Raw genomic sequence first — 25,767 nt, 5'->3', positions numbered from 1 at the left:
TAACACCACCACCGCATACTGACTAATACCACCACATACTGACTAATACCGCCACACACTGACTAATACCACCGCATACCGACTAATACCACCGCATACTGACCAACTCCACCGCATACTAATACCACCACATACTGACTAACACCACCGCATACTGACTAATACCATCACATGTACTGACTAATGCCACCACATACTGACAAATGTCACCACATAGACCAATATCACCTCATACAGTTAGCCAAAATTGTAGCAACAGAACGGCACTGTGCAGACTTCTAGTCAAACGGCTTCCAGCCAGTGGGTGCACGTCTCTCAGGTAGTCGACCCCCGACTCCACAGCATAATGAATAAAAGATGGGAAGACGGCACTCCAATAGTGAAAAATGCATGATGATTTATTCACCCATACACGTAATGCAATGTTTCGACTTGAGAAAGACTCATGCTTGAGTCGAAACGTTGCATTAAGTGTATGGGTGAATAAATCATCACACATTTTTCACTATTGGAGTGCCGTCTTCCCATCTTTTATACCTCATACAGTTATATAGAGGTAGACTCAGCTCCACACAGGTTCTGTACACCATATACATTACAGTGCAGTTACATCAGGTGACTCATAGGGGACGTCTTCTCTGATCAGAGTTCTTCCCTTTTCATTTTCTTCTTTATCTGCCCTCGGCCATTAGAACTTCTACAAGCCACAAATCCACAGAATATGCCAGACAAACATATTAGGCTCCACACTCTCATCTCTCTACAAACTGCACATCTCTATTTACACACTCATTTAGTGGGTAGGCTGACTCTATCTGACCCCCTTATAGTATATGACCCCTCTATATAGCCTCCTTATAGATAGTCCCCCTCTGTGTATCTCCTATAGTATATGCCCCCCTCTATGTAGCCACCTTATGGGTGGCCCCTTGTTCAGCCTTCCATATAGATGGCTCCATGTGCATCTACTGGAGAGCCCTCCTCTCTGTGTAGTCCTCCTATAGTAGATGAAACCCTCTGTGCATCCCCTATAGTATATGGCCCTCCTCTCTGTAGCCCCTCCTTATAGATGGCCCCTCTATGTAGTCCACTATAGTATATGCCCCCCTCTATGTATGCCCTATTATCTATGCCCCCCCTGTGTAGTCCCCATTATAGATGGCCCCCCTGTGTTGTCCTCCTTATACATGCCCCCTGTGTTGTCCCCCTTATAAATAGCCCCCCTGTGTTGTCCCCCTTATAGATGGCACCTATGTTGTCCCCCCATGTTGTCCCCTTATAGATGCCCCGTTTTGTCCCACTTATAGATGCCCCCCTTATGTTGTCCCCCCTTTTAGGCCCCCTCCTCCCCTATGTTGTCCCCTTAAAGGCCCCCTCTCCCCCATGTTGTCCCCTTATAGATTGCCCCCTCTCCCCCTATGTTGTCCCCTTATAGGCCCCCTCTCCCCCTATGTTGCCCCCCTTATAGATGGCCCCCTATTGCCCCCCCCTTATAGATGGCCCCCTCCCCCCCTCTTTTAGACGGCCCCCTCTCCCTCCTTATAGATGGCCGCCTCTCTCCCCCCCTTATAGATGGTCCCCTCTCCCTCCTTATAGATGGCCCTCTCTCCCCCCTTATAGATGCCCCCCTCTCCCTCCTTATAGATGGCCCCCTCTCTCCCCCCCTTATAGATGGCCCCCTCTCCCCCCTTATACATGGCCCCCTCTCCTTATAAATGGCCTTTTCTCCCCCTCCCCTTATAGATAGCCCCCTCTCCTTATACATGGCCCCCTCCCCTTATAGATGACCCCCTCTCCTTATACATGGCCCCCCTCTCCCTCCCTTTTTATAAATGGCCCCCTTCCCCCCCCCTTTATAGATGGCCCCCTCTCTCACCCCCTTTTAAAAATGGTCCCCCCTCTCTCCCCCCGCAAAGCAGATAGAAAGAAATAAAGAAAAAAAAAGAACTCACCTAACAACGCGCTCCCCCGTCGATCCTCTGTCCTCCTGGTCTGTCCCCCGTATGATGCGCAGCTGCTGGGGGTGTCACGTCCTATCCCCGGCAGCGCGCGCATCATAGGGCTCCCTGGGACTTCCGGCATGTACCGGAAGTTACAGGCGCACAGAGAGCTCTATGATGCGTGCGCTGCCGGGGATAGGACGTGACACCCCCAGCAGCCGCACATCATACGTGGGCCAGACAGAGCTCTGTGGCCCATCCAGGGCTCCAGACTAAAAAATTTACCTAGGAGCCATTGGCTCCTAACCTGAAAAAATTAGGCGCCAAATAGAATATTTGGTCGCCAACATTTTAAACCATGTAAAATTAATGTTATGTTACATGGGACTTACTGTGTGCAGAGGCCACGGCAGCCTCCTCCTCCTTTAGATTCTCTCTTTTCTTAGTTTGAAAATGTTCAACATGGAAACTTGCAACCTGACAACCATATACAGTCTGACAACCATATACAGTCTGACAACCATATACAGTCTGACTCAGTACTTCAGCTTTTAATGAGGCTTACTCTTCTGAACTTGAACTTAAAGGGAACCTGTTGACCCCCGTGCCAGGGTGACAGGCTCCCAACCCCCCGTTAGAGCCCCCTATACTCACCTCATTGCGCCGGATCCCGCTTCTGAAGATGGTCGGGTCACGGAGATCTCAGCCGCTGCAGCCCGGCGTGCGCTGAGAGATGAGTCCAACGCTCAGAGAATGACGGGAGAGTCCAGCGATCCGTCATTCTCTATGAGCGTTGGACTCATCTCTCAGTGTGCGCGCCGGGCTGCAGCGGCTGAGATCTCCGTGACCTGACCACCTCCAGAAGCGGGACCCGGCGCGATGAGGTGAGTATAGGGGGCTCTAACGGGGGGTTGGGAGCCTGTCACCCCGGCACCGGGGGTGACAGGTTCCCTTTAAAAGCTTGCAACAGTCTATACATACTGAGCTAGACTTATGACTGCAGCCATAGTGACCCCCCACAAGATGTGTATATAAATAGATATATCTCTCACCTAGTGACTAATGCAAGTGACCCCCTACAATACAGACACCTGAGGGGCCCTGATAATAATAATTGTGCATATATCTATCTCCCAGTGTCTGCAGCCAGTTTGCCCTACACTTATAGATGGCCCCCTCCCCTTATAGATGCCCCCTCCTCCCCCCCATTATAGATGCCCCCTCTCCCCCCCATTATAGATGCCCCCTCTCCCCCCCCCATTATAGATGCCCCCTCTCCCCCCCATTATAGATGCCCCCTCTCCCCCCCCCATTATAGATGCCCCCTCTCCCCCCCCATTATAGATGCCCCCTTCTCCCCCCCATTATAGATGCCCCCTTCTCCCCCCCATTATAGATGCCCCCTCTCCCCCCCCCCATTATAGATGCCCCCTCTCCCCCCCCCCATTATAGATGCCCCCTCTCCCCCCCCCCCCATTATAGATGCCCCCTCTCCCCCCCCCCCCCATTATAGATGCCCCCTCTCCCCCCCCCCCCATTATAGATGCCCCCTCTCCCCCCCCCCCCCATTATAGATGCCCCCTCTTCCCCCCCATTATAGATGCCCCCTCCCCTTATAGCTAGCCCCCTCTCCCCCCCTTGAACATGGCCCCTCTTCTCCCCCCATTATAGATGCCCCCCCTTCTCTTCCCCCCATTATAGATGCCCCCCCTTCTCTTCCCCCCATTATAGATGCCCCCCCTTCTCTTCCCCCCATTATAGATGCCCCCCCCCCTTTCCTCTATGCTAAGCAGTATTTAAAAAAAATAAACACACAAACTCACCTGACAACCCGCTCCCCCGGCGGCGGCGCGCTGTCTCTTTAAGTCCGGTCCCCGGCTGATGCGCGGCTGCCGGGGGTGTCCCGTCCTATCCCCGGCAGCACGGCGCATCAGTGAGCTCCCTGTACGCCGGGGCTGTGACTTCTGACACAGGAAGCGTCTCTGACGCGCGCTTCCTGTGCCGGAAGTCAGGGCCCCAGGCAGCTCACTGACGCGCCGCGCTGCCGGGGATAGGACGGGACACCCCCGGCAGCCGCGCATCAGCCGGGGACCGGACTTAAAGAGACAGCGCGCCGCCGCCGGGGCCAGTCGCAAATGGCGCCCAGATTAATAAATCTGGGCGCCATTTGCAAAATATTAGTCGCATTGGCGACCATTTTGGTCGCCATCTGGAGCCCTGCCATCCAGTCTTCCTCCTGGCTCGGTGACTCCTTTTTCCTACGGTAGGGGAAAGGAGTCGCCAGGTCCGGAGGAGTACGGTACCGGCCCCCGGAGGCCATCGGCCCTTCTGGCATTTGCCAGAAATGTCCTATGGCCAGTCTGGCCCTGATCGTAGTGCTATCCCATCTCACTCAGTGATTAGCTGAGTGGGCAGCAGGGGACCTTGAGATGCAGCAAGAGTTAAGTATAAGATGTTTGTTATGTTTTATAATAGAGCAGCAACATATAAAAAGACTACCCATGCCGTATTCAGTAGGTATGGCATGGGCGTCAGTGACCAGAATACCCATGCAGTACCTGTACACCATTATTAAAGGTGAGGCATTTCCCCGGAAGGCATTTTCCCTAAAGTTGTGATGCCCTGTCCCAACTAATGAAATGTCCACTCCAGCCAATCAGCGACTGGAGCAGCCTCCCACCCAGTGACCAGTCCATCGGCCGGAATGTACCGGCTCACCACGGGCATGGGGAGAGGTAAGTTTATACTCCTCATCAATTTCCCCCTGCCCCTGCTGGTTGCCACATTTTAAAAACTGCTGGACTTCTCCTTTAACTATGGTGCTATGAAGCAAGCTCAGGCGCTGCAGCCTGTCATGAACCCCTTAAATGCCTCGATCATGGCACAATTGTGGCGTTTGAGTGGAAGGAGCAATTATGGTAGATTGAAAGGCGCCATTACAAAATACACATGTTCCTGAAAAAAAAACCTTACATGACCCTGTAGATAGAGAAATAAAACCACTATAGCTTTAAGAAGAGGAGGAGAGAGAAAAAACTAAAATGCAAAAAAAGAAAATTGGCCTGGCCATTTAAGCCATTTTGGGCTGTTATGAAGGGGTTAATAGCATATATACTAACATTACTAAGGGTACTACATTTCTGCTACACTCGGCATCTAATGAAATTATTTTGGCAGCCTAAATAAAGAGATAGAGACATTTAACAAAAATGTAAGCTGCCTCATTGTTAAGGGGAGGGAGGGTTGAATGTTTTTCTTATTAATACTGCTTAATAGACATGTTTCTGTTCCTTTTTATTTTTAAAGAAACAACAAAGCATCCACATCCACGAAACATCCACTTGCTTGGCATGCATGTCCCATATGTTTTGCTGTCATCAGAACATTTCAATCATTTAGAATTACTTAACATCCTTGAGTCAAGGTAAAGTATGTATTATGAGCATATAACAATATTGTCTCAAACCTCACACTTACAACCAATGTGTGTGCTCTAATGTCTTCTTACTTTTTTTGTAATTCATCAAACAGCACTTGCTATTATAATGGCTAATGTATCCATATGATATTTTATATTACTAATTAATGCTGAGAATATTTAATTGACCCACTTGAACTAACAAGAAACTAAGGAATGAAAAGCATACTCATTGGTAAATTGCAATAGTTTTGCATTGAAACCTTATGTACAAACAACAAACCAAGCAAAGATCTTCCTGTCAAGGCTAGGGAGACACAGACAATACAGGACAGTGAACCCTAAAGCTTGACCCAACCAATGTCCCTGCCTACTTGCCACGGACGGCCCTAAATGGCCGCGGACAACCACGGAGTCGGTCCCTAAACTGAGTAGGTGCAACATACAAAACGCAGACAGATGAACAAACACAATAAAGGAAAGTCAGCTAGCCAAGTCAAAACTGAACGGGCAACACAATACAAAATTGGATAGAGAGTGGATAGTCAGAGGTCAGGCAAAAGGTCAGAACACAGGCAGAACAATAGCAAGGTAAGGAGCAGGGGAGCTGGGACTAGTAACAACTAATAGCCAGCTCAGAATGCTGGGCTTACTTACTATTTATGCAGGATCAGGAACTCAGTCCAGCAGCTGATTGGACCTGCCCCTGATCCTCCACACAGCTCACCTGCACAGCAGCACGTTAACCCTGAAGCTGCTAAGGCACAACAAGCAAGACGGGTGGGGCTGAACAAACCTAAAATAAACCTGTGTTCAGACAAGATTCTGGAATGCACCAACTCAGCGCCTTCTCGGCCGCACAGCTCAACTCAAAATCCTGACACTTCCACATGATAGTATATAGGGTTGTTCAAGACCTGATAAAACAAGTAACAACATAACATGTTTTTGTAGGCACCACTGTCCATTATATGGTGCAAAACATGATTTACAATATTAAACATTTAGGACACCACAACAGATAACAAGCTTTCCAGACAACACAAATTCAATTAATGTAATGGAAAATTTATGACACGTTTAAAAAATTTCTGCAGACAGCATAATGCTGCATCTATCCATTAGTGTGTGCTTGTACACAGACTGCTACAACTAAAATAAAAGAGACACACTGGTAAATATGATTCCTGTTGAGCTGGGCCCACACTGCGTTAGAGGTGCTGTTTCAAAACTCATAAAGTAATTCTGCACTGAAAAACAATGCCATATGAACTACTGCACCAACAGACACGAACAAAGCCCAACAGAACCCATTGACTTTAAAGCGACTCTGTACCCAAAATCTGACTCCCCCAAACAACTTGTACCTTCAGATAGCTGCTTTTAATCCAGGATCTGTCCTGGGGTCCGTTTGGCAGGTGATGCAGTTATTGTCTTAAAAAAAAACTTTCAAACTTGCAGCCCCGTGTCCAAAGGGAGTATCTGTGCCCTAACTTTGCACCACCCCTCCGTCCCTCCTCCCCACCCTTTTCATCATTAGGAATGCCATTGAAACATTTACTCGTGTCTGAACATTGCACAGGTGATTAACGATCCAGCCCAGATCCAGCTTAATGCTTACACAATCTAGGCCACGCCCGTTGGGCATGGGGCTGCCAGTTTAAAAGTTGTTTTTTAAGACAATGACTGCATCAATTCCTGAACGGACCACAGGACAGATCTTGGATTAAAAGCAGCAATCCGAAGGTACAATTGGTTTGGGGGGGTCAGATTGTGGGTACAGAGTCGCTTTAATGGGATCTATTGGATTTACTGTTTGTGTCCATCAATTTACTGGAATCTCACACAACAAAAAAAAACACTGCATTTTTTTGTCTGGTAATATCATAAAATGGAGCCTCTGACTCAGTGTGGTCCCAGCATAATGTCTGTTTTCCTGGGTACTAGCAGAAAAAAATACAGGTGAAATTGTGTACTGAGTTTGTACTGATGGTCAATTACCCATAGACTTCAATAGAGCACATTATTGCATTGCCAATTACGGCTGTGTTCTGATTTTATTTTACTGAGCGGGAACATAGCCTTAGGCTTAAAAACTGATGGAGTTGTAATAACAGTTATATGGCCACTAGTATCTTGCAAAAGTGGTCCTTGGAAGGATATCTGTGAACCCAAGGCTCATTGATGGGTGTGTGGTGTGAACTCTAGCTTGTGTGGTTCACAGAAGAGCTACTATAGGGATACTACTGCCTTTTGAGAGACACATTTTAAGAACATGCAAAAAAGAGAACCCGTGGAGCCTCATTTAAGAGTCTCAAACACAGGACTAGCCAGATATCCCTCTGGCAAGGGCCCAGCCAAGGGGTGGCACCTGTAGGGAAACCACCAAAACCACCATATTAAGTGGCCTTTATGTCAATGTAATCACAAGGGGAAAACCAAGGCCAGGTGTCAGGACGGGGAGGTAGAGGCAAGACGAGACAGTGGACCCTAAATATGAACCCACCCACTGTCCCTACCTACTTGCCTCAGTCGGCCCTAGGCAGCCGTGGACAACCACAAAGACGTATCCTACACTTAATAAGTGTAACACCGAACAAGACAGACGGACAAACACAACAAAGGAGAGTCGACAAGCCAAGTCAAAAAATAACTGACATCGCAGTACAAAATCAGGAATCAAACGGATAGTCAAAGGTCAAGCGGGAAGTCAGGTAACGAGTCAAGCAAACAGAGGAATTAGGAACGTGGATCGCAAGAGTAGACAGGGGGAGCTGGGATCAGGGTATGAACCTTAATTGCCAGCAATCAGGAAATGACCGCTGGCCCTTTAAATACAGGACCAGGAGTCCGGACCAGAACACGATTGGTCCGGACTCCTGAGTCCTAATCCAAAACACATGTAGGGCTGCAGGCTGGGTGGCAGCAGCGTCTGCCACTCTGCCTGAGCGCAAACAGTGCTCAGCTGAGCGGCCGCACATCACTGGAGCCCACGGCGTCTCTCTGTCGGACGCTGTCAGGAATCCGTAACGCCACGCGGCCCCGGCTGGGAAGGCAGCTGTTAGGACGGGGACTGGGAAGACAAATAGACAGTGCAGTCCCTGCCGATGACACCCGCCCCAGCTGTCCCTACCTGATTGCCACACTCTGCCCTAGGCGGCAGCGGACAACTTGGCGGCGTTCCCTCACCTGCGGTAAAGTGAGGCACACAAAACAAGACAAGACTAATACACACAATAAAGGGGTAGTCAGTAGTCCAAGTCAGCAACGTTCTGTATACTCAGGTACAAAATCAGAGTCCAAAAGAATAGTCGAGGTCCAAAAGCCAGAGGTCAGGAAAACAGGATAAACAGGTCAGAGGAATGCTAGATCAAAATACACTAGTGTTACTAGGCTCTATCACAGGCAAGGAACTTGTGGCAAGTGATTGTACTTATAGGACTAGAAGTCCCAGCCCAGCCCAGATACTGACATCTGACTGGAAGAGTCAGCTGTCAGTTAAAAAAAAAATCAAAAGCAGCCTGACTGCTATGGACGCCATGCTGAACGCACAGCTCGAGTCCTAACAGAACCCCCTCCCTGACACTGGACACTCCTACATCCAGGAATAGCAGAGAAGAGAAAAAAAAAATCAAAAGCAGCCTGACTGCTATGGACGCCTTGCTGAACACACAGCTCGCGTCCTAACAGCAACACTGCGCTTCAGCCGTGGAAGACGTCACTGGAGCGTGGTCAGGTAAGTTCCTGACACCAGGTATCCATCCACAGACAGCTGTTTCAGGGTGTTGCCCCTCATCAGTATGGAACAGGATTCTGGCTAGGTGCGAGCAATGCCTAATAGAGTCATACGGGAAACAGATCACTGATCTCAGGTAGACCAGCCAAAAATAACACTGTCAGCTGCTGGTTAAAGTGTTCAATACAGTAAATTCCTTGGTTTTTCCCTTGTCATTACATTGACATGTAGGGCCACGTAATATGGTGGTTTTGGTGGTTTCCCTACAGGAGGCACCCCTTGGCTGGGTCCTTCCTGGAGGGACATCTTGATAATCCTGTGTTTCAAGACTCTTAAATGAGGCTCCACAGGCTCTCTTTTTTGCATATTCATGTTTCCCAGGGAGCAATCCACCTAGGATTTGCTTGCATTGAGTGTTTTAACCAGCAGCTGAAAGTGTTATCCTTAACTGGTCTCCCTGAGATCAGTGATCTGTTTACCATACATATCACAAACACACAGTGCAACACAAAACCAAAACTTCCATCAGTTACATGGTATACTGATATCATGCTCTGAACTTTAAGTTATTCGTGTTGATAACTGTTAAACCTAAAACGCGTAAATAAAAATCACAAAAAAATATGGAAACTTAATATATTGTGTGCAGTAAATATTCTTCATTCTGTAATATTTTTCTCAACTGGCACCACAATTGATTGATTGAGAGTGCGCACACATACAGTATTGGTATTTTGCAGTGATTCTTTGCAGACCAATTTTCCCTTGACAGCAATGGAGTACATTACTATTACAGGTTTTACATTTTTTTTTTTTTTTTTTTTTTAAAAAGGGGGGGAAAAGGTTAGGGTTTACTATAGGTGCTTTTCTATAGGTTTATGGCTAATTTGAAGTGCAAGAAGTCACACTAAGGGTATATTCACACGGACGGGCTCGCAGCGAGATTCTCGCTGCGAGCCCGGCAGGTCCTGGCAATTCCCATACACTACATACTTGCTGCGGTCTAAACGACTGCAGCGAGTATGTAATTATACCGCCCTTAACCCCTTCTGCTCCCGCCCGGTTCCCCCGCTGTAAGCATACTTTACCTGTCCTCGCTGCACGGGTCCGGCGTCCTGCTCTCCTGTCCGGCCAATCAGTGTGTTGCCCAGCCGCAGCCACTGATTGGCCGGGCGGGAGAGCAGGACGCCGGACCCGTGCAGCGAGGACAGGTAAAGTATGCTTACAGCGGGGGAGCCGGGCAGGAGCAGAAGGGGTTAAGGGCGGTATAATTTTATACTCGCTGCGGTCGTTTAGACCGCAGCAAGTATGTAGTGTATGGGAACTGCCAGGACCTGCCGGGCTCACAGCGAGAATCTCGCTGCGAGCCCGTCCGTGTGAATATACCCTTAAGGCTTATATTCACATACAGAAAACAATAACAAAATACAACAGTAAAATAGGCATAAAATACAGTTGTATTTAGAATATAATGCTACATTAAAGCCTATAGAAAAACAGCCCTTTATGCACACAAAATGTTGTGTGAAGACTGACATGTTTTTTATAGACTTTATTGTAGCACATTATTAGATTCCACCAGTGCATCTTTACCAGTGATCTGTAGTGTAGTGCATCTTTACCAACCGCTGTATAGAGGAATGTACATGGCAGGACTATAGGCCCTATATACCTCTGTTATGTTCCCTGTAGCCCTGGCAACATAATTATTTATCGTTTATCGTACTACGCCTTTAGTATCTTACTATACAGTATATGGCTCCGTTCACATGGAGTAAAACTGGTGGAATTCTGCCAGCCTCTGTGTCATAATGATTGTCATGGATTGTGTCAGTATAGTAACATGGAGATTCAACAGTTTCAGAGCTCACAGCATCATTATGAACGATGACACCAGGAGTTCCAAGGTCTGGTCATAGCATACAGTCTGTGCAAGAACTGTATCTATGGAACTTGCGAATGTAGCCTAATTTATGTAGTATTTATAATCTCTTTTTATGTATAACATTTCTTATTGACTAATGTGGCTGCACAATTTGCATCATTTATTTCGTCAGGGTATAGTCCCTTAGTGTCTTTAATAGAATAAAAATTTCCTAATAATAAAGTCGGACAGTTGCCAAAATAAGATACTGTATATATATATATATTTTATTTTTTTTCCTTTCTCTGCACAACAGATATAATATAACGTTTATTGAGAGGAACTGCAACACATCTCTGCAATTATTTGGAAAGAAAAGCCATTGTGCCATAATAACAGTTGACGTTTCCACTGTCATTATTATACAGGTATAAATATTATTTCCAGAAAAATAGAAATACCTTTCTATGTAAAAAATATGTTTGTTGCCCAGTTATTCTAACCTGAGATAACCGCTGTATGGTATTTCTGTGTTCATCCAACATTGCTAATGATGAGAGATGAGCGAACCATGAGCACTTTTTGTTTGTCTGCACCTGCACATGCAGCATTTGATTACCGGTGGCTGAAGAAGTTGGATGCAGCCCTAAGGTTGTCTAGAAAACATGGATACAGCCATAGGCTATGTTTACACAAGGTTTAACAGCTGTTAAACTGCCGGTCGCCGGGCTTCATTCAAGACATTCCTGTAGCCGTTTCCTCTGTATCGGCTGCAAGAACGCTCTTTTTTTAACATTTACATTGTGTGAACAGCTATTATTTCCGGAGGCTATTAGTTGAATAGGCAGGTACATTATTTTAACGCCCAATCTGTAGAACGTTGATTCCATTGCAATCAGCGCCTGTTCCTTACTGAAAAATTAAGTTGTCAGGACCAGTCACACGAAACACACAGAGACAGTGAGCCCTGAGCTCAGCCCCGCCCACTGTCCCTACCTAATTGCCGCAATCTGCCCTAAAATGGCAGCGGACAACTTGGCGGCAATCCCTGGCCTGGATACGTAAAACAATAGACAAGACAAAACGAACAAACACAATAAGAATGGTCAGCAATACGGGTCACAACAGTCTGGCAGCAAAGGTACAAAATCAGGATCCAAAAGAGTAGTCAAATAACAGGCAATATGGTCGGGGGCAGGCAGCAAGCAAGCGAGGTCAAAAGATACAAGGCAGAAATCAGGAAAAGCAAAGAAGCAGAACCACAAGCAGGCAGAGACTAAGTCAATAACCAGCAAGGCATAGGCAGAAACAGAAATCTTAAATAGGACACCAGGAACATAGTCCAGAAGATGATAGGAGGGACCAGCTGTCAATCACTGAGGCAAAGGCAGGTTAACCGTTACATGACCAGGGAAGCTTAGAAGAACAGACATGGGTGGGGCAGGGAAAACAATTAGCAGACCAGAAGGAATAAGACACAGTTCAGACAGGGCAAAAACAAGGCAAACAAAACACAGAATAAATGGAAGATTATGGCCAAAATCGCAGTCTTTGGCGCAGAGGTCGAATCTTCGCAGCAGAGGGTGGCACTGATGCCTTTTCAGGCGCGATCATGACATAAGTTGTGTGAACATAGCCATAGGCTGTAGCCATGTTTTCCAGGACCTACTAGGTCTGCATTTAACTTCTTCAGTCACCGGTAATCAAATGCTGAATGTGCCGGTACAGGCGAACCAAAAAATGCTCAACGTTCGCCACTGGCAAGCAGATGCCGCAAGGAGAGTTTTTAAAAAGCTCCAAGTCTAGAACTAGGCTAAGTTTACACTGTTCTGCTTTGTCCGTAGTAGGCAAATACCACAAATGGCCAACAGATCTCATTGGCTTATAACCAGGTCAGTCAGTTACTGTTGTGGTTGAGGCTGGAAACTTACACAGCAGTTTTTTTGATAACTGCCACTGCAGTTTTTGTGCCAAAACCCAAAGAGGATCTAATAGAAAAGAGAAGTTCTCCCTTTATATTTTCCATCCCGTTTGAATCCACTTCTGGTTTTGGCACAGAAACTGTAGTGGCAGTTTTCCAAAAAGCTACCATGTGTGTTTCCAGCCTGAAGCAATTTTGAGAAGAATAGTGCTGCATGCAGCATTATTATTTCTATTAAATCTGACAAGACAGAGTTTCAGACACCAGGGGCTGTTAAGGGAGATTATTTATTTATTATACACAAGACATGCAAACCATATATGGCCCTACCCTAGTCTGTGGAGGTACAATGCCTGTTTTGTTCACTGCCAAGACTTCTGCGTGGTTTTACAACTGTAGAAAAATCTGCCATGATTTCAAAAAGTCCATTTAAAGGACTAAAAAAGAGCTTGAAATTATTTAGATTACATAAGGAAATGGACTCTCTGATGTGAGAAATGTGACTAAAAATTCAATGCAAAGCACTTTAAGGACAATTAGTCAAAAACAACAAAAAGAGATGCGCTGAATAGAACAAATGTACAAGACAGAAGCTAAAAGAATGCATCTTTTATAAGGGGGAAGCCACAAGATGTATGTGTTCTCATAGAGTGGCAATTGGCTGCATGGCTTTGCCAGTAAATTGCCAGCCACTGGTCTCCACATGATGACATGATTTTCGCTGAATGGGACTGGCTGTTTTTGTGACCTCACCCTAACATAGAGAAGTAAAGCACAATATATGAGTCATTGCAAGCAGACTACTACCACAATTTCTAATAAGCTAAAATTATTATGTTAATTTGTTTTCCCTAAGACCCATTGGCATCACAACATATGGGGTAAATTCGCCCCTGCGAGCCCCTGGGACGAAGGAATATTTAATGAAAAAATAACAATTAAATTTTAATCCCCTCCTCCATGAGGTATAAATAGGCTCCACCTCCCCCTAGACCTCAGTCTAATTATAAAGAAACATAAAACACAGGGAGGGAGTCTTGTGATGCCAATGGGTCTTAGGGAAAACAAATTAACATAATAATTTTAGCTTCCCTTACGTCCCATTGGCATCACAACATATGGGGAATTAGCAAGCATTATCCCCAATGGGCGGGTTATTTATTACGTCCGCATTAAGAACAGATCTTGCAAAGGTTGTTCTTGACAAGAAAGAAGTATCCAGCCTGAAATATCTCACAAAGGTAGTCAAAGACGACCAGGTAGCTACCTGGCATATGTCCTCAAGTGGCACAGCGGCACGCTCTGCCCAAGTGGAGGCCACAGCTCTAGTAGAGTGAGTCCTGGTAAATTCTTGTGGATCCAGATCTGCAGAGGAGTAACATAAGGCAATGGAGTCACAGATCCATCTGGATATTGAAGGTTTTGAAGCCTTCCTCCCCTTGTTCTTTCCTGCGAAAGGGATAAAGTAATTCTCGTCTTTACGAAAATCACCTACTCTATGTAGATAGATCTTGATAGCTCTGGATACGTCCAATAAAGAAAGATCCAAGTCTTCTTTAGATGATCCAGTAGGAGAAAATACAGGCAATACTATTGGCTGGTTGATGTTGGCAAATGAAGCCACCATAGGCAGGAATCCTGGAAGGAACCTAAGGATAACTTTGTCTTGGGAAAAAATCACGTATGGAGGTGCGGAGCCAAGGGCTTGAAGTTCTCCAACTCTCTTAGCAGAGGTAATGGCTAGTAAAAGAGAAACTTTCAATGTTAACTTGAAGTCTACTTCCTCCCAAGGCTTAAAGGGAGGAAGACACAGGCGTCTCAACACAAAGGATAAGTCCCATGGGTCTACCTGCTTTACCAGGTTAGGCCGAGTCTAGCCTTAACAAAATTCTTTACCTCCAAGATCTGAAAGAAACGTGAGTTTAGGTGTGCAGAGAGGGCTGCTATCTGCACCTTGATGGAACTAGGTTTTAATCCTTTATAGAAGCCTTCCTGTAAAAACTCCAATGACTGTGGAGTAGAAGGTTTAAGTCCATCAATACTCCTGCTTGCACACCAATCTTGAAAATCTTCCAAATACGTGCATAAGATTTATTTGTAGTGCTACTACGAGCGTGAGAAAGGGTATACTATACCTTCTCAGAAAAACTAGAGTCTAATACGGTCCTCTCAGTCTCCAAGCTGTCAAGCTGAGGCTGGAAAGATTCCTGCACAGATGTTGACCCTGGAATATTAGATCCGGATGCAGAGGTAATCTCCAAAATTCCCCTCTGCTCATATTCCTGGGCAGGGTGAACCATGACCTCTTCGGCCAGAAGGGAGTTATTATTATTACTGACGACTGATCTAGACTGATCTTCGTCAAACTCTGGGAATCATGGCTATGGGAGGAAAGATATACGCCAGCTGGTATGTCCATGGTATTGTCATTGAGTCCACTACCGTGGGATTGTCTGCCCTGTAAAGGGAACAGAAATTCCTCAGTTTGGCATTGCTTGCTGATGCCATGAGGTCTCTCTGAGGAAGCCCCCACCTCTGGGTTAACTGAATGAACACTCTCCTTGAGAGAGACCATTCCCCCGGTAATGTCAGGCCTCGACTCAATCCGCCAATATATTGTCGACACCCCTGATATGAATCGCAGAGAGTCTGGTTATTCTGGTTTCTGCCCAACAGAAAAATCTTCTCTACTTCCCTGAGGAGAGAAGGGGATCTGGTACCTCCCTGTTTAGGTACGCCACACAGGTCATGTCGTTCATCCGGATTCTGACTGCTCTCTGTAAAATAGGAGGAGAAAAATGAAAAAGAGCTAGGTAAATCGCTCTGAGCTCCCTCACGTTGGAGGGCAGAGCGGATTCCTGTTGACTCCAAGATCCTGCAGTCGTGATGACTGTCAGATGAGCTCCCCAACCTGTTCCTGAAGCATCTGTCGTGATGGTTATCCAGTGTGGTTCTGAAAATAAAACTCCATGTTTGACTTGTCTCCACCACATTAGAGAATGTCTTGTTTGAGTCGATAGAACATGCATCGCATCCAAGTCCTTCAGTCCTCGGTTCCATACTGTTAGTGCTTCTCTCTGAAGAAATCTCATGTGCCATAACGCCCATGGCACCGCGTCTGCAGCTGAGGCAAGGAGCCCTAGAAAGCGCATTTATATTTTTATGGATACCTGACGAGGAGGAATTAGGAATTAAGTCTGATTTCTCTATGTTGATAAGCCAACCTAATTGTTGAAGTATTTCCTGGACATAGTTCAACTGAACTCTCAGAAGATCCTGAGTCTGAGTCATAATCAACCAATCGTCCAGGTAAGGGATAACTTAATCCCCTGTAAACGGAAGCGAACCATCATGGTGACACTACCTTTGTGAAAACAAAGGGTGCGGAGGTATTCCGGATGGAAGGACTTTGAATTGTAAGTGTCTTACCTTCCCCTGGATTTGGATGGCGAAGGCTCTCCTGTGAGCCTTCAGAATCGGTACATGAAGATATGCATCCGGTAGATCTATGGTGACCATAAAATCTCCCTCCTGGAGGATAGATTTTACCGATCTTATGTTCTCCATGTGGAACGTCTTCTTTACGATGCACCTGTTGAGATATCGCAAATCTATAATAAGCCTCCAATTTCCGGATGGCTTCAGCACTAGTAACACTGGGGAGTAAACTCCCTGACCGATCTCAGATAGAGGAACATCCTCTAGAGCCTCAATGGAAAGGAGGTAAAGAATTTCTGTCTCTAGGACTAAGTGTCTTTCTGGCTTAAGATTTCTTGACAGAAGAAATCTTGGAGGAGGAAGAGATGATAAATGAAGGACATAACCATTTTGAATAATATTTAACACCCAGTGATCTTTTCTTAATTCTTCCCAGGCAGGGAGAAACAAACTCAGACGTGTTCCCACTGGACAGCTTCTGCGTCAGAAGTCTGGTTTCTTGTTGGTGTCCTTATTCTGCTGCTTCCCGGAACCTCTTCTGGAATAGTTTCTTCCTCGACCTCTGTACTGGTATCTCCCTTTGCCTCGCTAAGGAGATTTTGCTCTGCGAAAGGAATCACCGCTCTTATAGGACAATGGTAGGGACTTCCCCTCCTTGTCAGACAATTCCTCCATTAATTTATCCAGCTCAGAGCCAAACAGCCTACCTGGCTGGAACTCCATATTAGAGAGCTGAATTTTGGAGTTAGCATCTCCAACCCAGGGTTTTAACCATAGCGCCCTTCGGCAGCGGTTGAGAGCGTACTAGTTTTTTTACGCTAACCTGGTTCCCTGAGATGCATCATCGCAGAGGAAGTCAATGGCCATAATGACCTTTTTAAGGAGCGAAGGACCTTGTCCCTGCTAGCTCTACCTTCCAAATTTTCCTGGACCTTGGTCAGCCCTCTTCTTAGGCTTCTAGAAACCTCAAAGAAGAAATGGAGACTGCCCCTTGGGCTGCCGCTGCCGTATATGATCTCTTGAGGGCTACCTCCACCCTTCTATCCATCGGATCCTTAAGATTGGATCCGTCCTCCGCAGGCAGCACAGTACATTTTGACAGTTTGGCTATGGCCGGGTCCACCTTTGGAGGCTCATTCCAGTCCTTACATTGTTCTTCCTTGAGAACATATAAGGTCTTAAACCTCTTGCTCAAACCCGGAGCCTTTTCCGGTTCCTTCCATTCCGCCTGTAACATAGACAATGAAGTCTTACCCACAGAAAAAGCCCTAGGCTTTTTTGAGGAGGACCAATCCTATCCTCTTCTATTTCCTCAGGGTGTATTTCAGCTTGCACAGCTTAGCAGAGCTTGTGAATTCTATCAGCTGTGAAATACCCCCTGAATAATTCTCTCATCTTCAGAAGTAGAAGAGGTTTCAGAAGAAGATGATGACTTAACTTCATCAATAACAGTAAAACTGAAAATGACCATAATCCTACAGCCATAAAGTAATATACTCAAAGGCTGGGAGTAGAGAGAGAAATACTCCATTTGGTCTATAACTTAGGACACGGGCGGCTATTCACATTAGCCGCTAAAGTCTTTTGCACATAGTCCTTGACCCATACAACTACATCCTGAACATCAGGCTCCTCATAGGTTTAGGTCTGCATGAAGGACAGCGTACTTAGGCATTATAAATATTTTTAGGCATTCATAAATATTTTTATGAAAGAAAGGATGAATCTTATCTGGAAAAAATGATCCTCCTACGGTATCCATAGCCGTCAGGTATAGGAGTCTCACACTCGGCACATGAAGTGCTTCCTTAGAAGGTCTTTTGCCAGCAGCAGGACTGGTCTCCATTTCAGACATCTGCAAATAATCAATGGATTACAATACATATAAACCACTAGCCTGGCTAGAGTGATATCGGAAAGAGACACTAGGTGGCAGCAACACTTACTTTTAAGCATATAGAAGAGAGATCGCAGCACTTTGCACTCAGATGTTTTCTATTAGATCCAAATGAGCCACAGAAAATCCTTCCAGAGGAAGACAGCCAGACCTAGAGGTAGCAACAGCTTACCTTCTGCCTTAAACACACAGCTAATCCGGCATGCAGAGAGCGCGCGCCGCTGCCGGCCCCCGAAAGTGACATGACGCCGACGCCGCAGTGCTGAGACGCACGCAGCGCTGATGCCTTCCACAGTCGAACGCGACTGGAAGAAAAGCCAGCCGCTCGGGTGACACGCAGAGTGCGTTCCAAGACGCACTAGGTAAGAAAAACTTAAAAGCTAAGACCTGCAGAAGCAAATATCAGGATACTACCTGGACACCGGCTCCAGCGGCATCCCAGCAATCATTACCTGGAGAGAAAACCTGAATGCAACAGGTTAACAAAGCATAAAAACGGAGGAGGGACAAAGTCCCCTAGGGCTAACAGCAACGAAGTAAAAAAAGACTGAGGTCTAGGGGGAGGTGGAGCCTATTTATACCTCATGGAGGAGGGGATTAAAATTTAATTGTTATTTTTTCATTAAATATTCCTTCGTCCCAGGGGCTCGCAGGGGCGAATTTACCCCATATGTTGTGATGCCAATGGGACGTAAGGGAATAATTGTATATGCCAGCTACTAGATTACTGTATACAATCTATTTGGTCCATAAATATTGCTGTTGTAAGTATATGTACTTAGTTGTTGCACAGCTGTAGTATTGAAAAGGTTATTGTTTATTTGTATGTCACATGGATCTGCAGACCAATGAGAGAACTTTCTTCTTCTATCCTATCATTTCTCTCTTTACTTATTACATATGCACTCTTCACCCATTCACAGCACACATTACAGGGGCTGTAGATAGGAAGTCACATTGGTAGAGGTAGTGTAGAGGTCTTTTGTCGCTAGACTCGGTAGAGGAAGGATTCAAGCCAGAACGCTCTCCACAGCGGTTCAGTTGGGCCCTGGCCCTCTGCCAGGTCCCCAGTCTCAGTGTGCAGTCTAGAAACAACCCAGGACACATGAAGCTAACCTTTTCTTCTCAAGTACCTCCACTTAACACTATGCAGTGTTAAACCCTTCCCTAGAGAGGACAAATCAGAGATCATCTCAACCCATGCCATGGACAAGGAGAGTGGCAGTGCAGGACAGTATCCACAAAACAAGGCTAGGAACTGATCCGCACAGAGCAAAGTTGCTAGAAGCCTGTAAACTCTATCTCGCAGTGTGGATGTGGACACGGAACCCTTAGCATTCCGCTCATCCCAGGTAACAAGGTCTGGGGCTTGTGTCACCCACTAGGATGGGTCCCCCGACACTGGTAGGGCAATAAGTGGTGCAAAGACCAAAAGAGTCAAAACTTGGGCAAAAGTATTCTCTCTCTCTTTTCAAGTATTCTTCTATTTCTACCTCCGACATCCTAGCAGAGCACAGTACTACTTGGCTTGGGACTCTCATGACAGCCTCCTCTCTACTCTTCTGATACTTCTATATACCTCTCGGCACGCAGCCCAGTCAGCACGACTGTACCACTCTCTCTATACCCTCACTGCAGATCGGGATGCTAAACTATCAAGTCTTCTATTAAGTGAAACGTCTTATGTCAATGCAAAGCTGTATGACCTGCTGCATATAAGTATTCTTGGAGTAAAACAGATTTTATTTATGATAAAGACACTCTGTGATTCCTCGTCAGGCACCAACACATTACACACACTTCTGTGGGTGGCAGTGCCAATAATCCAGGTGGTTCACTATTCCACCCCGGACCACCGTGACAACAGCCCAAGGGACCCTGTAACAGCCCGGCAGGTCACTGTCCACACGGGAACAAGGTAAAACCGGCCCTTTAAACTAAAAGCAGGTGTGCCACCATACCTGTGTGCCCAACCGGCACTGGCGTCACAACATACCATCACTGGGCCCGGCTGTATCTCAGACAACCACTATAGAACTGGCGTCACACTTTACCATCTGGCAAGTGACCGGCCGCACCTCCTCCATACCATCGGATGGGTACACCACACGTGTACACAATAGCTATCTAACTGATCTCTTCTGCTAGCCAGAAGCATGAATTAGTGTGTCACGGCCGCGGCGGCGTCCCGTGCTCCGGGCCGCCGCCGCGACCTCTCCATGCAGCTGCCGGGGTCCATGTGCAGGGACCCGGCGCTGCTACGAGTTCGGCCCCGGGGGGCGCCTTACCTCGCCCCGCTCCTGTCACCCGCTGTGCCGGCCGGCGCGCGCGTCCCCGCCCCCTAGGGCGCGCGCGCCGGCTGTCTCAGATTTAAAGGGCCAGTCCGCCCCTAATTGGAAGTTGCACTAATCACTTCCTATAAATTCCAGCCCTGCCCCACTACAGGGGTTGGAGCCTCTACATGCTTCTCATAGCGTTTGGCCCAGCTCCCTGTTGTTCCTGATTCCTGTCCGCTACCTGGTCCCTAGTCCTTGTTCCTGATTCCTGTCCGCTACCTGGTCCCCAGTCCTTGTTCCTGGTTCCTGCTCCTCTGTCACACTATCGCTCCTGTGTTCAGCCTGTCACCTGCGGTTACGCCTACAGACCTCTGCCAGCACCATCTCCTGCCTACTGCTCCTGCCACGCCTCGCCTGCCGTCACTAGCAACCAAGCCAGGGGTAGCGACCTGGGGGTCGCCTGCCGCAGCAAGTCCATCCCGCCTTGCGGCGGGCTCTGGTGAAGACCAGCTGCCCCTTAGACTCTGCTCCCTGGTGAGGTTAGTGCCATCGCTAGTGACTGTCCAGTGGATCCACTACTCCAGGCGTCACATAGTGTCCCTAAAGAATTAGATGCTAGCCCACCCACCCTTCGCCCTTTTATAAAGTGATGTCAATTCTTACATTTAAAAGCATTTACAGTTTTTAGAAAATCCCTTGTGGGTGTTTTTGGAATAGTTTTTGTTAGATCACTAATGGAAAGAACATATTTGAGAAATATTTTAGGCTTAACAACTTAAAAAAGTGGACCAATTGCAGTTATTTACGGAGCCCAGCCCCCCCCCCCCCCCCCCCATTCCCTCTTTCCCACTGTCATACATAAAAGTAAAAATAAAAAATAAAAAAACCTTGGTGGTCCAGCAGCCTTTACAAATGACCTGGTGGCATATGTAGAGCCTGGGATAGTGATCTCTGGGATAGTGATCAAAGTATATTGATACAAAGGTTTGACAATAGTGAACAATCAGATTTTGTGGTGTATATTTCTGTATATATGTGTGTGTGTGTGTGTGTGTATATATATATATATATATATATATTATCCTTAGTACATTTCAGTTGTGTCTATTGAATTAATTATTTAAAGTAACAGAAATAAATGTTTGTCCTACAGGTCAAGTAACAGGTCTTCAAGCTGGAAAGCTATCCGTGTCTTTGATGTTATTGCCTTTAGTTTATTGGTATGGGGGGTATTATAGTAAAAAGTGACACCCTCACTGAATTAAGCATGGATAACAAATCTAATTAAAGGAGGGCTATCAATAGGTTAGATTAATCTAAGCTGCTGATAGCCTCCTATTGCGCAAGGAGAAAGGTATGTCTCTTAACTGCATCCTCAGCGCCGATCCTGTGCTGTTAGCAGTGTAATCCTCGGTCTGGACCACCATTAGGAGCACTGGCCCGCCCCCATCGTGCAAGCTCCTTCTATTGATAATCTATGAAACCTGGGGTTCACACTACGTATATTTCAGTCAGTATTGTGGTCCTCATATTGCAACCAAAACTAGGAGTAGATTAAAAACAAAGAAAGGATTTGTCCACACAATGTTGAAATTGAGTGTATGGCCGCCATTTAATGGCAAATATTTGCTGTTATTACGAAACAACGGCTGTTGTATTGAAATAATGGCCGTTATTTACTGTTATATGACAGCCATCCACTCAATTTCAACATTGTGTGAACAGAGCCTTTCTGTGTTTTTAATCCACTCCTGGTTTTGGTTGCAATATGAGGACCACAATACTGACTGAAATATACGTAGTGTGAACCCAGCTATATAATATGTATGTGGATTTAGATATATGATATTGTACAGTAGGTGCTATTACAACTGATCAGCAATATTGTAAATTGACCTTTTTCAAATTGTTAACATATATTCATTCACTGTGGAAATTTCTGGGACTGAAAACCATTTCTGTTTCATTGATTGTTGTTTTTGCAGCAAGTGCATATATTTTGCACGCTTTATTCAGATGGATAAGACAGATGCAGAAATTTCTGCCACAAGTCTGCAACATGTGAATCCACTCTCAGGCTGCTGTCACACAAACATAATACAGCCACATATTTCTGTCCATTACAGACACATATCCTATCCTCAACCACCCAACCTGAACTGAAGCATTGTAATGTATAAAATGAGTGTGAAGGTGGTCATAGTCTTTTCTTTGCATTTTGCTCCCTTTGAAGGGAGCCTGTCAGCCCCCCCCCACCCCCCACCCCCGTCTCGTCCCGTCCTGGGACGGAGATATCCTTGTCGGAAGCCCGGCGCGCGCTGCAAAGGTAAGTCCGACGCCCATAGAGAATGACGGCGCCATTCATTCTCTTTGGGCATCGGACTAAGTTTCCCTTTAAGTTCTTTACAATAAAATTCTCTTGTTTTTTGTTTGTTTAAGGAGCTGGAGGAAATAATGCATAATAAGTCAGCAGAGACCCTCATCTTGAAACTTGTTGCCCTGTCTCTACAATACAGCTGCTGCTGGGTTCTCCTTTATGACAAGAAGGGTTATCAGTCTGAGTAGGTACCTCCTGTGAAAAGAAAATGAATTGAATTTATTCCACAAAATGGCATGTGACAAATATTTCATAAATTTTATAAGTAGTACTTTTTTACTTTCAAATCAATTGGTGTCAGAAAGTGATATAGAGCTCTAATTTACTTTACTATAGAAAAATCAAGCGTTCCAGTACTTAGCTTTTATATGCCCTACAGGAAGTGGTAAAGTCTGACATCCAGGTGCCACCCAGGGGCGTAGCTAAAGGCTGGTGGGCCCTGGTGCAGAATTTTAACTTGCCCCCCCCCCCCCCAATGAATTTAAGGTGACGCCCTCTAATGTGCCACCATGTGTTAATATACTGTCACTGCCTCCCCCTCATGAACTGTACCACTACCTTCACCCCATGTACTGTACCACTGTCCCCTATAGTTAATGGACTGTACTGTGTCATTCTCTAATCATTGTGTACCAATCTTGGACTCTCTGGGGCTCACATCTACACATATACTGTACATACATACACCGTATGTATACATACATCGTATACACATATACTGTGGATACATACACCATATACGTACACAGTATACATACTGTGCATGCATACACATACATCATATACACACATACTGTAATGCATACATCATATACATATACACACATATACATATCACCTACACACATAGGGGGAGATTTATCAAACATGGTGTAAAGTAAAACTGGCTCAGTTGCCCCTAGCAACCAATCAGATTCCACCTTTCATTCCTCACAGACTCTTTGGAAAATGAAAGGTGGAACCTGATTTTTACTTTACAGTTTCACTTTACAGTTTCACTTTACACCATGTGTGATAAATCTCCCCCATACTGTACATGCATACACCATACATACCATATACATTAGAAACATACAATACTTCTTTTCAAATGCTCAAATCTTCATTATTAGTAAATTCCAGCAGCACATACATATGTACATTAGTAATAACCACCCAGTGCATACGACGCGGCTTCAGAGAACATCTATTCCTCCAGGTTCAGTCTTTGACATCTCAGACGTTGTTCACAGAGGCGAGATGAAAGGTTCCATGATACATGTGCAACATTTCAAGAGGAAACGCTTGCTTTGTCAAGGCTTGAAACGTTGCACATGTATCATGGATCATCTCACCTCTGTGAACAATGCCTGAGATGTCAAAGACTGAACCTGGAGGAATAGATGTTCTCTAAAGCTGCGACGTATGCACTGGGGGATATACATCGAGGTTACTACTAATGTACACACTGTATGTATTTACTAATCATAAAGATTTGAGCATTTGAAAAGAAGTATTGTATGTTTCTTATGTATATGGTATGTATGGTGTATGCATGTACAGTATGTGTGTTGGTGATATGTATATGTGTGTGTTTACATGTGTTTCTTTATGAACTGGTATGTGATTGTGACAACTGTGGAGCCGCTGTAGTGAAACACACCCAACACCCAGATGCAACATAGGATCCTGTTCACACTGTTGCACATATATCACCTACATACATACTGTACATGCATCAAGTACACACATACTGTACATACATCATATACACATACTGCACATACATCATATACACACATACTGTACATGCGTACATATACACATACTGCACATACATCATATACACACATACTGTACATATATACATATACATACATACTGCACATGCATACACATACTATACATGCATACACATACATACTGTACATGCATACACATATACATACATACTGTACACGCATCATATACACATACTGTACATGCATACACATACATACTGTACATGATACTGTACATGCATACACATATACATACATACTGTACATGCATCATAAACACATAATGTACATGCATACACATATACACACATCATATACACATACTGTACATTACATACACAAACACACTTCCACACTGCATATTTACATCCACAGTTCTCTACACAGACAGGTAGAGACACACACACACACACACACACACAATTAGGGCCCTATTCCACAGGAGCGATAATCGGCCAAATCGGCCCCATTCGGCCAATTTTCGCTCGGTGGAATAGAGAGAATGATCAGCCGATGATCGGGTTATCGGCTGAGCGTTTATTTAGGTTCAGACCTAAAATCGGCGTTCGCCACCAGCGCATCGCTACGGTTGAATAGCTGTGCGTGGCGGCGACTGACGATTTCAGCAAAACCATACATTACCTGTCCGGGCCGCAGGTCTTCTTCTTCCTCCCGGTCCCCCGCCGCAGTATCGGCTTCGGAGCGGGGCTGTCTGAACTTACAGACCGCTCAGCCAATCACTGGCCAGAAACGCCGAGGCCAGTGATTGGCTGAGCGGTCTGTCAGTTCAGACAGCTCCGCTCCGAAGCCGATGCTGCGGCGCAGGATTGGGAGAAGAAGACCTGCGCCCGGACAGGTGATGTATGAAACAAGGGCTGCAAGGACATCGGTAACGATGTCCTTGCAGCCCTTGTTTCACGATCATCGGAGCCGTGGAATAGGCTCAGTAAACGAGCGCCGATCCAGCAGATCGTCGCTCGTTTACATCGTTGCTTGGCCCGTGGAATAGAGCCTTTACTTATTATGAAGAAACTCCTGGTTGTTAGCAGACTGCAGACCCTTGCCATCCCCCTCCTCCATCTTCCTCCTGGTCCCGGCACCGGGTTCTTCTGCCCCTCCCCCTCCTTCCATGTGACAGCA

At 45.9% G+C, this 25,767-nt stretch overlaps 1 protein-coding gene across 6 annotated transcripts in view; it reads left to right on the top strand.

Annotated features, from left to right (window-relative positions):
- The window catches only part of SHOC1 (shortage in chiasmata 1), a 134,549-nt gene that overhangs the window by 85,082 nt on the left and 23,700 nt on the right, over positions 1-25,767 (top strand). For all 6 annotated transcript variants that reach the window (XR_011362317.1, XM_069964340.1, XM_069964337.1 and 3 more), the window contains 3 exons: positions 5,247-5,364; positions 11,275-11,386; positions 22,930-23,051. Coding sequence is in view for 5 of the 6 variants with exons in the window: in XM_069964340.1 (XP_069820441.1) it covers positions 5,247-5,364; positions 11,275-11,386; positions 22,930-23,051 (352 nt within the window). In the remaining variant the exon portion in view is untranslated. The remainder of the gene's footprint in view (positions 1-5,246; positions 5,365-11,274; positions 11,387-22,929; positions 23,052-25,767) is intronic.

This window comes from Dendropsophus ebraccatus, chromosome 3 (assembly GCF_027789765.1).
Source record: "Dendropsophus ebraccatus isolate aDenEbr1 chromosome 3, aDenEbr1.pat, whole genome shotgun sequence".
In the NCBI taxonomy this organism is placed as follows: domain Eukaryota; kingdom Metazoa; phylum Chordata; class Amphibia; order Anura; family Hylidae; genus Dendropsophus; species Dendropsophus ebraccatus.
This window is presented reverse-complemented; position numbering and strand designations above follow the sequence as displayed.